At 47.1% G+C, this 16,705-nt stretch overlaps 2 protein-coding genes across 9 annotated transcripts in view; both read left to right on the top strand.

The window, feature by feature from the left end:
• The window catches only part of sdhaf4 (succinate dehydrogenase complex assembly factor 4), a 139,505-nt gene that overhangs the window by 20,234 nt on the left and 102,566 nt on the right, over positions 1 to 16,705 (top strand). The window lies entirely within an intron of this gene.
• Positions 1 to 16,705, top strand: part of fam135a (family with sequence similarity 135 member A) — a 117,264-nt gene that overhangs the window by 16,289 nt on the left and 84,270 nt on the right. For 4 of the 8 annotated variants that reach the window (XM_055635027.1, XM_055635026.1, XM_055635025.1 and 1 more), the window contains exons 2-4: positions 7,803 to 7,898; positions 7,992 to 8,116; positions 9,123 to 9,373. In XM_055635027.1, coding sequence (XP_055491002.1) covers positions 9,201 to 9,373 — 173 coding nt within the window. In that variant the 5' untranslated portion in view covers positions 7,803 to 7,898; positions 7,992 to 8,116; positions 9,123 to 9,200. Of the gene's footprint in view, positions 1 to 4,634; positions 4,738 to 7,802; positions 7,899 to 7,991; positions 8,117 to 9,122; positions 9,374 to 16,705 lie in introns of all 8 variants that reach the window. The other 4 variants (XM_055635031.1, XM_055635030.1, XM_055635028.1 and 1 more) reach the window with 2 other exon arrangements.

Here is a 16,705-nt window from a genome sequence, read left to right as displayed (position 1 = left end):
GACGGCTGGTAGGGTGGAAGGTGAGGACAAGGGGGACTCTGCCCTTGTTACGAGTGGGGGAGATGGGTAGTGAGAGCAGAGTCACGGGATATAGAAGAGACCCTGATGAGAGCCTCATCTATAGTAGAAGCGGGGAACCTCAATTCCCTGAAGAATGAGGTAATCTCTGATGCCCTGGTATGGAACACCTCATCCTGGGTGCAGATGCGGCATAGACGGAGGAAATGGGAGTAGGGGGATGGAGTGCTTACAGGAAGCAGGGTGGGAAGAAGTGTAGTCCAGATAGCCATGGTAGTCAGTGGGTTTATAGTGGATGTCGGTCAGTCGTCTATCACCTGCGATGGAGATAGTAAGGTCAAGAAATGGGAGGGAAATTTTGGAAATGGTCCAGGTGTATTTGAGTGCCGGATGGAAGTTAGTGGTGAAATGGATGAAGTCAGTGATTTGTGTATAGCTGCAGGAGTTAGCACCAATGCAGTCGTCTATGTAGTGGAGGTAGAGTTCGGGAATAAGGCCACGGTACGCCTCGAACAAGGATTGTTCGACATACCCTACAAAGAGGCAGGCTTAGCTAGGGCCCATGTGCGTGCCCATAGCTACACCTTGTATTTGGAGGAAATGGGAGGACACAAACGAAAAGTTACTTAGGGTAAGGACCAGCTCCGCTAGGCGGAGGAGAGTATCAGTAGATGGGGATTGGTTGGTTCTGCGGTCGAGTAATAAACGGAGGGCTTTGAGACCCTCCTTGTGGGGGATGGTGGTGTAGAGTGACTGGACATCCATGGTGAAAATGAGGGAATGGGGGGCCTAGAAAACAGAAGTCCTGGAGTAGACGAAGAGCGTAAGAAACATCCTTTTTATTCAAGAAAGGCAATAGGAATAAGGCGGATAACAACAAGCCGGTGAATCTTCGATCAGTAGCAGTGTAGCTGTTGGAATGGAATCTAAGGGTCAGTATGTGGAAAGTATCCCTGCTTGGATTAGCATGTGCTTGAACAGCATTTATTTAGAAAGTATCCCTACTTGGATTTGGGATAGTCAGCATGGCTTTATTTGTAAGAAAACTCCCCTCACAAATTTGAATGAATTTTTCGAGGAATTAACTGAGCATATTGCTGAGAGCAGTGTGTTGGATGTTGTCTATGTGGAATTTAATAAGATCTTTGACAATTCCGCACATCATAGCCTGGTTCAAAGCCTTGATTTAGGGCATGCTGGCAAAATGGATCCAAAATTAGCTTGGTATTAGGAGGCAGAGAGTTTGTGGATGCATGTTTATCTGATTGTAACTCTGTGACTAGGGGGTACCACAAAGGTTTGTGTTGGCACCTTTGATGTTTGTGATATATATTGCAGGTGACTCCTGCATTATAGGGGGGCATTCCCAGAAAACTGCCCATGTCGTGACTTTCAGCAATGTGAACCACTATTTTCCATTGAATCCAATAAGTGAATACGAGTTCCAATGGAATGTTTTTTTCCACATTAATAACCTTGCAATTGTACGGTCTATAATATAGCAAGGGAATTGTTAAAGTGGAAACTTGTAGTAATTTTTATTTCTCTAGGTTAGAGGCAAGTTCAGGCAAGAGAATGGGAAGTCTCTACTTCAATATGCAGTTTGTTTTATCTCATTATATTACAACAAAGGAGCTGTTCCTCTCGTTGAAGAACGGCACACCCAGCAACCCACCTTGTGCATAACCTCCAGCCAGTGAACCAAATAGATTATTTCAGTGTAGTATATTGGAATTCATCTTATTCTGCAAAATATGCAGACGGGTGTTATGGGGGAAAAACATGTAAGGTGGAAATTAAAACCAAGCATATGAGAAAAATATAAATTCTTAATTAGTTGTTTGTAAATATGGCTTGAAAACTTGGTTTTGCCAATGTAAAGGAGGCCACATATTACAGTATTTAATAATGGAGCCTTCAGACCTTCGTATTGTTCCATTGTGCAGGTAGTTGTATTTCTGTCATTGTTTACAACTGTATCCAGCGCACTGATTTTTTCCTTATTCCAATTAGTGTGATTGGTGATTAAATATGGTCTCCTTCGAGCACTCATGATTCCAATCTGATGCTTGCATATTAGAAACCTGCAAAGAAACAAAAACAAATCCAGCCACTTGCCGGTAGTGTTAATTAAGTTTCTCCTTTATGGTTTATACTGCTTTAATGAGTCCAATGTTTCCATCTAGCAGCCCTACAAAGCTTTGGCTAATTCAGAATAATTTTCCACAAAATTCCCACAGTAATTAAATAATGCCAGTACTTGCCTTGTGTTTTCACTGTTATTGGTTAAGGCAAGTTTAAAATAGCCTGTTTTTCCCCCCTCCCCCTCCCCCAAATGTGATATCTCTACCCCAGATACTGAACTTGGGGCTGTCCTAATTGTGCTTCACTAGGGTTTACCTTTAGTCTTGCATCTAGTATTCTTCTGAGGTACAAGTATATCATCTACTTCTGTCGTATGGTATTCCTTGCCGCTGCTTTTGTTTGCCTGCTTTATTCCGCTGTCCTTCTCGGCCTCCACACCCTTCACTCAGCAATCCCTTTCACATGGTCCCCCCCCTTCTGTCAATTGCTGCACCGTTCAAGGATTATCCCCCTTGTCTTTACAATCTCTGGCAAAATAACCTTTATTTCACATAACATTTCAGTTTGCCGAAGTCTCCTGTCGGGCCGATTCTGATCTTTGTACCCCAATTAGCCTCAGATCTCAGACTAGGACAGTGCCTGAATAAAATTGTTCTCACTGGGAGCTGTGTATCCAATATAGTCTTTAAATGAGGCCCCATTCCATCCTGATATAATTTCAAGAACAATGTTATCTATACATAACTAAAACTCTGATCTTGCGCTCTTCCGGTTTGTGTGGTTTTTCTATTTGCGCAAAAACGGTATGCGATTGCGCTATGATTTTTCGCCAGCTTACAGTTCACCTTTGCTGCGAGTGCAGCAAGTTTCATTCCGATCAATGGTATATTATAAATGTTATTAAGGTTTAAAAATCATAAAACTGCGCATGCGCAGATTTCTGCCGGTCGTCGCCACGCAGATTGATCTCCTTGACGCCCCTTCCTGGCATAGCCGCACTGATTGGATCCGTCCGCTGTCATTCGGCTGGAGGTGGCCATGGTGAAGGAGTGGTGCCACCGCCTGATGAGCTTCGGTCACACATTACCTGGTGGGGTGGGCGGTGCCGTGGGCTGAGCCCAGACTGGGCTGGAACCAAGGACGAGGCCGGGGTCCAGGTTCCAGGGTCAGGGACGAGCCCGGAAATGGTCGGGGCTTGGACTGGAGCCCAGGCAGTGGCCGAGCTGAGGGCTGGAGTCGTGCCCAAGCCCGGGGCCTGGGTCAAGGTGTACCAGCGCCTCGGGGGCCACCTGGCCGTCACCATCCTGCAGCACAGCCTCTGCTTCCTGCTCTGCGGGCAGCTCTGACTCGGCCACCCTCACCCCGCCCCGGCACAGTGAGTCCGGTTCCATTGAAGCCCTGGTCCGCGAGTGCTTCGGCCACCTACAGCTAGGGCCGAGTACGAGAACCAGGCCAAGTTCCAGGTCCTAGCGCTGCTCAACAACATGGATAGATGCTGAGGCAGGGAATGGGAGTGAGGGGAGGTGGCTGAGGGAAATGGGGAGGAGGGAGATGGGCGGTAGAGGGAGAGGGGGGGGTGGGGGGTGGCGTCCCGCTGGCGAGGAACACCGCGGGTCCCGGGAGCGCTCCAGCAGCTCGTGCCCACGGGAGCAGCCTTAACGCACCGTTACACGGAGAGAGGGAGCGCCGCAGCCCGCCCCACAGCACAGGGGAGTGCGGGGGGGGGGGGGGGGGGAGGACTGAGAGAGTGAAGGGAGGAGGGATGAGAGGAGAGAGGGAATGGGGTAGAGGGAGGGGGGGGGGGTAGAGGGGTGGTGGAGGGCAGGGGATTAGGGAAGGGAACATGCTTCCTTGAATATTCACTATCCTGGGTGATGGGCAAGGTGGAATAGAAGGGTTTGCCTACCCTGAATGTTCAGTATAAGCCACAAATTTAATTTCTGCATAGTCTTTTACTTTCTCCCTTGGTTCCTGTTTTACATGGTTAGCTGGACTCAGCTTGGTGTGACTCTTCTATCTTTTTTTTACAACTTGCATAAAATCTTCAAACTTCCATTCATTAGTAAATCCCTGTTAAAAATTTAATTGGAGTAGGTTGTGGGTGGGCAAAGGCATGTCAAGAAAGTGGGATGCTTTTAAAAGCGTGATAGTGAATATTCAAGGAAGCATGTTCCAGTTAGAGTGAAGGCAATGCTGGTAGGAGTAAAGAACTCTGGAAGAAGAGAGAAATTAAGGCACTGGTCAAGAAATAAATAGAGGTAGACATTGGATATAAGCAGCTGGGATCAAGTGTATCCCCAGAGGAGTAGAGAGGATTGAGGGATACTTAAGAAGGAAATCAGGTGGGCAAAAAGGGGGCACGAGATCTCTGGCAGATAAGATTAAGCAGAATGCAATTTTATAAGTATATTGAACGGAAAAGGGTAACTGGAAAGAGAATTACCCCTCAAGAAACTAAAGTGGTCATCTATGTGTGGAGCTGCAGGAGATTTGCAAGATTCTCAATGAATATTTCTGGTCTGTTCTTGCAGAGAAAGAAATGAAGACTAGGGATCTTGTGAAAGTTAATGGCGATATCTTGAGGAAGTCCGTATTACAGTCGAGAAGGTGCTGAATATCCTAAGACTTATGAAGGTAGATAAATCTCTCATGCCTGATCAGATATATCCAAGGACACTGCGGGGAGCGATTGCAGGAGACCTGGTTGAGATATATGAATCTTGGTTAGACAAGGGTAAGGTGCTAAAAATTGAGTTAGGCACTGGTGAGTAATCCTAACATCTGGGCAAGGAAAGTTACTGGAGAGGATTCTGAGGGGTTAGATAATCCCCTTGAAACAGGCCCTTTGGGTTTTGTCTTGGGAGATCATGTATAATGAATTTTTGCTTTTTTGAGGAAGTAACCAAGAAGATTGATGAGGACAGGGTTGATGATATGGACTTCAGCAAGGCTTAACGTGGGCTGCTCTGGAAGTTTAGATCATATGGGATCCAGGCAGGGTTAGCTAAATGGATACATACTTGGCTTTGTGGTAGGAAGCAGAGGTTGGTGATGGAAGACTGTTTTTCGTACTGGAAGCCTGTGACTAGTAGTGTGCCTCGGGGATTAGACTGGACACATTGCTGCTTGTCATCTGTATAAACGCCTTTGATGAGAATCTACAAGCGTGATTAGTAAATTTGCAGTTGACACTAAAATCGATGGAAACAATTAATATAGTTATCAAGAATTACAGCTGGATATTGATAAGCTGGGTAGGTCTGCCAACAAATGGCTAATGGAGTTTAAGTGTGAGGTGTTTCATTTTGGGAAGTCAAACCAAATCAGGACCTTGACAGTGAACGTTATGGCCCCAGGATTGCCGTAGAGCAGAGATCTAGGAATACAAATACACAGCACCCAGAAAGTAGCATCACAGTTAGATAGGATGGTGAAGAAAGCATTGGGCGTGCTGGGTTCCTTCAGTTAGGTAATTGAGTATAGATGTTTGGGCATATGTTACACATTTAATAGGAACCATAGGGACTACAATTTGACACGGTGGTAGATATATGGAACGAGCTGCGGGAGGAAGTAGTTAAGGCAGGTACAATAACAATATTTAAAATACATTTGGACAACTATATATAGATAGGAAAAGGTTTAGAGGAAATTGGGCAAGGCACCAGCAAATACAATAAACTTTGATGGGGCATGAGATTGGTCGAATGCTATGACGACATAGATTAAATTGTAGGGAAATCAAGGGTCTGTGGGGAAAATGCTGTTGAGGCCATGATTACATCAGCATGATTCTATTGGATGACATAGAAGACTCTTAGCAGATTGGTCCTGGTTCTTATGAAACACTTGCAAGATTTTTTCTTGCTTTAGTTTGTTTCTTTCTAGTATCAAATGTTGCTGCTTCTGTTAGTTTGCCATACTTTAACTTGTGGATTGTCTTGCTTTATATTTATATATCCAATCGTGATCGCATACAGGTAATTCTGCAATAACAAAATAGTTGTATTCCTAAAAACATTAAGATAAAAAAATATATATTATAACACTAAACAATGGAGTAGGAGTTTCAGTTTCACAATAAGAAAGTTATTTCCTGTAGGATTTAATAAATATATATTTTTAATAGCTGTTTATTTTGTTACTGCAAGCTAGAGATATTAATGATTGTTTGTTGCATTGTTAAATATAGTATCGTTGTGTAAGTGTCAATAGAAGTGATTTTCTTATCAATTTCCATTGGCCACCCGTGGTGATATATACCAGCTCTGTGCTTAAGAGACTATGGTCTCTGAATATTGTAGGGGGATTACAAGGAATCACTTTACTAAGCCATTTATTAACGTCTATTTCCATAATAAGTTTTAAATGATTCTCTGGATCCCGATTTGATATTGTGTAATAACTAATTCGCTCCACGTAATAAGAAAAGTGTTCCATATTCATTCAATTGATCATTGATCACGCTGTATCCAATTTGCGTTATGGAAAGGCGCGTTGTAGCAGAACTACTTGTACTCTGTTGCACTCATTAATTAACAGATGTATGTTTGTGCCGCTTCATTTACTCTGTTCTCTTGATTCCTTCCTTGTACATTGTTTTAATCAACTGCATTTTATTATGTGTAAAGAAATTTGTCATTTTAGGCGACACGTGTAAATTAAATGGACAGACAACATTTTGGTTTGACAGTAGAGGGGAGATAGCTGATAGAACGGTATGGCGAAGGGGTGGGGCAAGAGTTGCAAGAGATAGGTGGATCCAGGTAAGAAGGGGTTGATTGCTAGATGAGTCAGGTGAGGGAGAGAAGGGTGGAAATAGTAAGCAAGGTTGGACATGATAAGTGAAAAAGACAAAAGGGTGCAAATGGTGGCATATGACAAGGAAAGAAATGAAATGTAGAACCAAAAGGAGAGATGGACAGAAGGGAACAGGTTAATTTCAAGTTTATTTGCCTTCAAGTTGCCTCATTGTTAACCTGTCTGAATTACCTTGTGCAGAAAGAATTGCAGCCGTTTGTACTTTTCTGTGCGCTTAAAATGCAGGTCTGATGCTTATTTGGAAGAGGTTGAGCAGGCTAGAACTATTCCTTGGAGCACAGGAGGATGAGGGGTGATCTAGTAGAGGTGTACAGAATCATGCGAGGAATAGATTGAGTAGAAGCACAGAGCCTCTTGCTCAGAGTAGGGGAATCGAGAACCAGATGACATGGGTTTAAGATGAGGGGGGAAAGATTTAATCGGACCCTGAGGGGTAACTTTTTCACACAAAGGGTGGTTTCTGTATGGAACGAGTTGCCAGAGAAGGTAGTTTAGGCAGGTACTATCGCAACGTTTAAGAAACATTTAGACAGGTACATGGATAGGACAGGTTTAGAGGAAAATGGGTCAAACATGGGCAGGTGGAGACTAGTGTAGCTAGGACATGTTGAGGACCTGTTTCACTGCTGTATGACTATTCAATTGAACTGATATATTGGACACCAACATTTCCAGAGCTGAGCACAATGACAGGTGATGGTACAGTTGGTCTTAAAACAACCAAGTGGAACAAAAAACTACATTTAATAATTTATTTAAGTCCTTATATTTATTATATACATAGAATTTATGGACAAGCTATTGTTTCTGGTTTCATGAATGCATTAATTGAAAAGCATGATATAAATTTAGCCATTGTCATGTTTATCTTGTTCCAGCTGTTTGAAATGTGCTTATAACAGCAACCATGAAGCATCAGATAGAGAAAAATTGTTGGTAATATCCATGATGTCGTCAAAAATAACTAAACCAAGGTAAGCAGTATATTAGAAGTATTTTCCTAATTCTAAAATTGTTGGATGTTTTATTTTCTTTCTTTGTTAACCAAATATGTTACTCTCTTAAAGATAATCATGGTGCTGTCCTAATGTTTTGGAACTTTCTAAAATAAAAAGATGACCGAAGTGCAAGCCACAGTGGAATTCTCGGTGGAATTACACAAGTTTTATAACGTGGACCTTTTCCAGAGGGGGTAAATACTCGTTGGACAACTTTTTACTTTGGTTCTGGATATGATGTTTGATCGTTAAAATTTTACTAAATTAATTAATTGCTATAGTGAGAAAATAAGAGGAATCTTGATATAAATATAGTCAATATAAATATAGTTTTTTGCCTCCCCCAGGAGATCACGAGGTTCTTGGGGTGGAGAGGGGTGATAGCGGTATAAAGGGGAGGGTAGTGTCTTGTGTTCTGTGTCTTGTGTCTACTGTTTGTGGGTAAGTGTGTCTGTTTAGTGTTCAGCCATGAGCGAATGGCGGTGCGGGCTCGACGGACCTGGTGGTCTACTCTCGCACCTACTTTCTATGTTTCTATGTTTCTAATGGCCTGTTGCAGTGGTGCTCAAATCATTTGGATTAACAGTTCTTTACCTAATAATCTGTCAAAATTGAAGCTGTTACTAAACAGGTCAGCAAATACTAGGATTGTGCTTTATTATGTTTCATCAGATACTTTCAATGCATATTCTAATTAATGGTAGAAATAACTTACTAAACCTTTTTCATCTTTTGGCACTATCACCATGCTTTTAAAGCTCCCAATTCAACGCATCGTCCAATTGAAGAAATTGAGACTGGCCTTTAAATATATAATCCTATAACCAGCTTTTAATGAATGCATGAAATATGATGCTGGTTACTGTTTTTTATTCCATCGCATAGAAAATCAATGGCTTTGTATTCTAATCTCCAATAATGACATGAAACAACCATCACTACCTCTAATTTGCTGACCCACATTTCTGCAGCAAAGATTTTGGGTTGTTCAGTCACAATAGTTCTTTGTCAACACGCAGAGCCTGTTTTGACCATCCCAGCTCAAATACCATTGTCGCTTGTTTTATTTTTGATTAAATGTTTTATTTTTAATCTGGAATTATTTTTATTCTGGAACGGTGAATAATGTAACAATATGGTTCAATGGTTTCTTTATTGTCCTATGTACCAGGTACAGTGAAATACATTTTTTGCATACAGCTCAGCAAGACTATCCCAATACATAAACACAATCACCGCGGTCAGTACAGTATGCACAGAACAGCTCACTGAGTCCAAATGCAAGAGACGCCATTTTACAGTCCCAGTTGCAGCTGGCCACAAAACCCGTTGCAGACGCCGCCTCCATTTCGGTCAACCCGTGATTCGATATCCCTCTCCACGCTTGGCCCTATTCAGCCTTTGTTCCCCCGAGGGGTGCTTCCCGGCAGCCAACCTCAAGGAAGCAGAAGGTAAGATTCCCCCTGGTTCCTTTCACCAGGCCCTTTGTCCGCCGTCATTGCCATTTCCTTCCACCTCTTCTACAATTCCCGATCCACAGGGTGAGGAGGGGCTGGGCTTGACTGCCTTCTAGAGAGTGGGCCTGCGGTTGGGATGCAAATGTGGCATGTCGGGCCACTGGCCATAGCCTTAGACTACTGCAGGGCATCCAGCAGCCCTCTCCACCATCGTGGTTCTGTACTGCTGCTGCGCCGCTTATCAATCCGACTTCCTCTCCGGTCTATGGGGCGAGCACACCAGGCTCGACAGCATCCTCCCTGGACTGGTTCTTGTCCCCAAGGCAGAAAACCAGGCCTGTTGTCGGGATGTGACCTTCTGCCATGCGGCCTGTCGGGATTAGTGATGGTGTCCAGAGAACTAGTGAATTGTCAAGAAACCAATCTGATTCAGGGGTGAAGAACAGTCCTAAATGTTTCACTCTTAAAATTCGTCTGAAATGGCCAAGTGGACATATGTACAGTCTGCATACAGAAAACAATCATGTTAATCGGCTCGCAACAGATCTGGCAACCCAACGTTTGGCATCCAGGCAGCATTGTGGATCATCAAAAACATTTGAAATATATTAAGATACTTAAATTAGAATTTACACAAACCAATGCTGAAGGCTGCTAGTCCATATAAATAGATTAGCACTACTGCGATCTCCTGACGTTTATAGAGTCAGAGTTATACAGCACAAAAGCAGGCCCTTCAGGCCAACTTGCCTATGCTAACCACAGTGCCCCATCTACGCTAATCCCATCTGCGGATATTTCATCATCATCATCCTTTTATTGTCATCATGCAAAGCAACAATTGTACAGTGCAAAATGAGAAGACGTTTCTCAGGGAATACCGGAGCATCGCACATAAAAACTTAAACATTTCACGCATAAATAAAAACAATCCAGTTCCTGATAAAAAAAAACAGTACGAATAGTTTTTAAAAAAAGTGCAGGTAAAAAAGACAACATTAAAATACAAGTGAAAAAAAACAGTCATAAAATGTCCAGGGCAGCTGATTTAAGTGTCCTGAGCCAGTGCCAGAGTTATTACTCAGTGCCAGTTATTAAATTATCAGTGCAAAAGCAGCAGAATCAGGTGGAGTGACTGTTTAGCAGCCTCACAGCCTGTGGAAGGAAGCTGTTTAGCAGTCTGGTTGTCCGGGTTTTGATGCTGCGGTATCTCTTTCCTGATGGCAGGAGATCGAGATGTGTGTGGAGTGGGTGCAGTCTGTCCTTTGCTATGCTCAGTGCTTTTTTCAGGCAGCGGCTCTGGAACAGTTCTTGTACCGAGGGTAGCAAGATGCCAATGATACTCTCTGCTCCCCTCACTACCCTCTGCAGAGACTTCCTGTCTGAGCAGTTACAGTTGGACTACCACGTGTTCATGCAGTACGTGAGTACAGACTCCATCGTGCCCCTGTAAAAAGTCCTGAGGATGTTGGTGGGAAGTGAGACCTGTTTGAGTTTCCTCAGGTAGTGCAGTCGCTGATGGGGCCCATTTGACAATCCCAGTGATGTCCCTGGACCAGGTGAGACTGTCTGTGATTTGCACTCCGAGGAACTTTATGCTCTCCACTCTCTCCACCGTGGTGCCACTGATGTTGAGGGGTGTGTGTTTGGGCTGCGACCTCCTGAAGTCGACAATCATCTCCTTTGTTTTATCTACGTTTAATTCTAAATTGTTGTTGCCGCACCAGTCCACTAGTTGTTTCACTTCCTCCCTGTACATTGTTTCCTCCTCTCCACTGATGAGTCCCACCACTGTGGTGTCATCTGCGAATTTAATAATACTGTCGTCCCTGAATCTGGCAGCACAGTCATGTGTGAGCAGTGTGAACAACAGCCGGCTGAGCACACAGCCTTGAGGGGAGCCAGTGCTCGGTGTGATCGAGCCTGAGGTGTTCTTGCCAACACGGACTGACTGTGGTCTCTCTGTCAGAAAGTCCAGGATCCAGTGACACAGGGTGGTGTTGAGGCCCAGCAGGGTTAGTTTCTCCACAAGTCTCTGTGGGATGATGGTGTTGAAGGCTGAGCTGAAGTCAATGTACAGGATTCTGGCGTAGGTGTTTTTGTTTTCCAGATGAGTGAGTACTGTGTGCAGCGTAGTAGAGATGACACCTTTTGTAGAACGTTTGGGGCGATGGGCAAACTGGAGGGGGTCTAACGATGAGGGGAGGCTGGCAGTAATGTGAGGTTTAACCAGGCGTTCAAAGCACTTCACTACGGGGGTTAGGGCGACAGGGCGGTAATCATTTAGGCAGGCCACAACTGATTTCCAATATCCTTGTAAACATAACCAATCCATGTCCCTGTCCCAATATCTTTTAAATGGTGTTATAGTACTTGCCTCAACTATTTCCTCTGGCAACTCGTTCCACATACCCACCACCCTATGTGTCGAAAAAGTTGCCTCTCGGGTTCCTATTAAATCTTTCCCCTCTCACCTTAAACCTGTGTCTTCTGATTCTTGATTCCACTAGTCTAAGTAAAGTACTTTGTGCATTCACCCTAATTATTCCCCTCACGATCTTATACACTCCTACAGTGCCCTCCATAATGTTTTGGACAAAGACCCATCATTTATTTATTTGCCTCCGTATTCCACAATTTGAGATTTGTAATAGAAAAAATCACATATGGTTATAGTGCACATTGTCAGATTTTAATAAAGGCCATTTTTATACATTTTAACCATATAACCATATAACAATTACAGCACGGAAACAGGCCATCTCGACCCTTCTAGTCCATGCCGAACATGTATTCTCCCCTAGTCCCATACACCTGCGTTCAGACCATAACCCTCCATACCTTTCCCGTCCATATAACTATCCAATTTATTTTTAAATGATAAAAACGAACCTGCCTCCCACCTTCACTGGAAGCTCATTCCACACAGCCACCACTCTCTGAGTAAAGAAGTTCCCCCTCATGTTACCCCTAAACTTCTGCCCCTTAATTCTCAAGTCATGTCCCCTTGTTTGAACCTTCCCTACTCTCAGTGGGAAAAGCTTATCCACGTCAACTTTGTCTATCCCTCTCATCATTTTAAAGACCTCTATCAAGTGCCCCCTTAACCTTATGCGCTCCAAAGAATAAAGCCCTAACTTGTTCAACCTTTCTCTGTAAGGTTTCACCATGTAGAAATTACAGCTGTGTTTATAGCTAGTCCCCCTCATTTTAAGGCGCCATAATGTTTGGGGCATAGCAATGTCATGTAAATTAAAGTAGGCATGTTTAGTATTTTGTTGCATATCCTCTGTATGTAACGCCTGTACCTTCAGCAGTTATACATGCCCAGGCCATAACACCCCCACCACCGTGTTTAACAGATGAGGTGGTATGCTTTCGGTCTTGGGCAGTTCCTTCTAGTGGCAACTTCATGCCCACGTGGTCCAGGACGAATGTAGATGAGCCATGCGCTAGTCTCGGAAGGGACCCTCGTATGGCCGCTGGAGAGGTATTTGATGAGCATCCCTGCGCAGGAAGACGAACTGGCAGTCCTCCAGAGCAGAGGGAACGTGCGGACGGAAGGACCCATGACGAGACGTGGGCACCGGCGCCAGCTTGCCCACCCTCTGCCGAAAACGTTGCAGAGTGTCCGAAGGCTGCTCCACCTGGCCTTGTGCCGGCGGAATGAACTCCCCGGGCACAGTCAACGGAGAGCCATACACCAACTCGGCGGAGGAGGAGGCCAAGTCCTCTTTCGGTGCAGTGCAGATCCCCAGCAAAACCCACGGGAGAGCGTCCACCCAGTCCGGATCATTCAGCCGTGCCTTCAGGGCATCCTTGAGTTGGCAGTGAAACCGTTCCACCAGTCCGTTCGCCTGCGGATGATACGCCGTCGTGTGTTATAGGCGAGCCCCCAGGAGGCGTGCCATGGCCGACCACAGTTCCGACGTGAACTGAGGCCCCTGGTCGGATGTTATGTCCAGTGGCACACCGAACCGGGCGATCCAGTGTGCCACCAAGGCTCGAGCACGTGGCCGTTGAGGAATCAGGTAGCGGAATGGCTTCAGGCCACCGAGTGAAGCGGTCCACGATGTTGAAGAGTTAGGTCATGCCCTGGGACGGCGGCAGCGGCCCCGCGATGTCCACATTAATATGGTCGAACCGCTACCGAGGGATGGTGAACTCCTGCAACAGCGCGAGCACCTGTCGTTGCACCTTAGCAGATGCAGGTGCGCACCCAATATTCAACCTCCTTCCGCAGCCGGTGCCACATGAAGCGGGAGGTTACCAGGGCCGTTGTCGCCAGGATGGAGGGATGCGCAAGCCCATGAAGCACCTCAAACGCCCTGCGCCGCTAGGCGACAGGGACGATGGGTCGCAGAAGTCCAGTGGACACATCGCACAGCAGCGTTGCGCCCCCAGGACCACAGACAACGTCCTCCAACTGCAGGCCCGAAACTGCCATACGATAGGTGGCCATCTCCTCGTCGACCAGCTGTGCGGCTGCCCGGGGGGAATAATTAATATCCTCCGCGACGGAGAACTGCGTGGACTGCTGGTCGCGATAAGACGTCGGCCACCCTGTTGTACTTGCCCTCAACGAAACGGATGGTGGCGGTGTACTCGGACAAATACGCCAACTGCTTCTGCTGCCGGGCCGACCACGGGTCTGAAACCTTGGTGAACGCGAAGGTTAGCGGCTTATAATCCGTAAATGCAGTAAAAGGCCTCTCATCCAGGAAGTAGCAAAAGTGGCGTACGGCGCGATCCAGGGCAAGGAGCTTGCGGTCGAAAGCGCTGTAACGGCGCTGAACACCACTGAGATGCCTGCTGAAGAAGGCAAGTGGCCGCCAACATCCGTTAACGAGCTGCTCCAACACTGCCCCAACCGCAATCTCAGAAGCGTCCACCGTCAGGGCGGTCGTGGCGTCCTCTCGTGGGTGGGCGAGCATCGTGGCCCCAGCCAGGGCCTCTCGAATGCCGCTGTTGCTTTGTCGGACCACTCAACCTCTCTGCAATGACCAGCAATCAGGTGGAAAAGCAGACGCATGATTGTGGCCGGTGCCGGCAAAAAACGGTGATAAAAGGTGACCATCCCCACGAACTTCTTAACTGTGGTCAGACGGGGGAACCGGCGGATAGCGTCCACCCTGGCCGGCAGAGGCACCAAACCCTGTGGAGTTACGTGGTGGCCGAGGAAGTCGATAGCCATCACCCCAAGACGGCACTTGGACGAGTTGATGGACAAACCAAAATCACTGAGGTGCTGACACAGCCGGCGGAGGTGAATGCAGTGCTCCTGCCGCGAGCGACTGGCTACGAGTATGTCATCCAAGTACACGAATACGAAGTCCAGGCCGTGGCGCACACACAGTCCATAAGCCGCTGAAAGGTCTGCGCAGTATTCTTCAAACCAAACAGCATCTGTACAAACTCAGTCCAAATGGCGTTATAATGGCTGTCTCCGGAATATCATCGGGGTGGACCAGAATTTGGTTGTACCCTCGCACGTGGTCCACCTTGGAGTACACCGGTGCTCCGGCCAGATGGTCATTGAAGTCCTGAATGTGTGGGACCAGGTACCTGTTGGCAACGGTCGCGTCAATCAGGCGATGGTAATCCCCACACGGGCGCCAGCCCCCTCCACTTTAGGGAACATGTGGAGCGGTGATGCCCATGGGCTATCGGAGTGGAGCATGATGCCCATCGCCTCCATCAGGCAGAACTCCTCCCGAGCCAGACGAAGCTTGTTTGGCGGGAGACGACGCGCCCGGGCGTTCACAGGCGGGCTGGTAGTTGGAATATGGTGCTCCACCCTGTGCTTGTGGGGTTCGAGGATGTCCGGAAAATCTGCCAGTATGCGCGCGAAAGTCGCATCCATGGACGATGGGGCCATCAGGGCATGATACGTGATCACCAATGTGGAAGACCGGCTCCAACGTGACGGAGTGCACCAGGCGCTGCTGCTTAACATCGACGAACAGTGAAGTGGCTCGAAGGAAGTCGGCGTCCAGCAACGGCTGGGAAACGTCATCAATGACGAACTCCCACGAAAAGCAGCTGCGGCCAAAGTTGAGGGAGATGGTGCGAACCCCATAGTTGCGAATAGCACTCCCATTCTCCGCGGTGAGGAGGGGGCCACTTTTGCCCGCACGGATGTCAGCGATGGAGGGAGGCAGAACACTCACTTCCGCACCAATGTCCATGAGGAATCAACCCCCAGTTCGGCAATCCCAGGTGAAGACGCGATGAATATAACCGGCCGCCGAAGGATTCACTGACGACCAGCCCCTTCGTTTCCCGGGAACGAACAGCGTGACCGACATTGCCTTGCTGCAGCTCCCCAGCAAAGATGATAATAGCACCAACACTCTCTGCTGGCGTTGGGTGGAACTGCAGGCGGGCCGTGCTGAAAAGACGTGCCTGCAGTGGAATGCCCGATGGCGGGCGGATTTTGCTGTGGGAGCCGGCTGGGGACAGCGGAGACGCGGTGGATAGCGGCCCCGACCTGCTCTGAGCCTCCCGACGCCGCGAGAAGGACGGCCAGCGATTCCAGGTCCCGCTGGAGGGACATCCACAGCTGGTCGGCGTTCTCGGCCAGCGTCTACATGTCGGTAAAGGGATCCTTGGCAAGCTGCCGGCGGATGTCTGGAGGGAGCTGCTGCAGGTAAGCGAATTTAAATAGGAAACGAGGTTCGTGGTCCCCCATTAGGGCGAGCATGTCATCCAGGAGGGCAGACGGCTGGCAGTCGCCCAGACCTTCCATTCGAGAAACCGAGCTGCCCACTCAGATTCACTAAGGCCAAACCTCTTGATAAGGAATTCCTTATAAGGCCCCTATATTTGTTAGTTAATGGGGGGCTCTACGGTAAGGCTTAACTCGCCTCACAGTCGCTTGGTCAAGCGCGCTGACCAGGTAAAAGTATTTTGTTTCATCCACAGTTATCACTCGCACAGCAAATTGTGCCTCTCCCTGCTGGAACCAGTGCAACGCCGTTGTTATCCATCACAACGTGTGATGAACGGCGGGGTCACCAGTTGTAGCGGCCTGGACGAGGTCAGGAAAAGGCCAAACGCCAGGCAATTTCAAACAGTAGTCTTTAATCACACAGCGAGAGCATTCACACCCCGAGAGGGATCTTGGGGAAACCCCGTGGCAGATCAACGCCCCTGTCCCTCAATAGCCGAGGGAGATGATCCAAGGAGTGGCCTAGCCCCCAGGGACCGCCACATACTAACCAACCTTTTAGGTACGAACCGGATTCGAACGACGGCGTGTCATCCACAAGCGAACGGCCTGATTGAACGATTCCATCGCCAGTTGAAAGCCGCTCTGGCAGCCGG

The sequence above is a fragment of the Leucoraja erinacea genome, chromosome 5, assembly GCF_028641065.1.
Source record: "Leucoraja erinacea ecotype New England chromosome 5, Leri_hhj_1, whole genome shotgun sequence".
NCBI lineage: Eukaryota > Metazoa > Chordata > Chondrichthyes > Rajiformes > Rajidae > Leucoraja > Leucoraja erinaceus.
The sequence above is the reverse complement of the archived record's forward strand: the minus strand, read 5'-3'. Positions and strand labels throughout refer to the sequence as shown.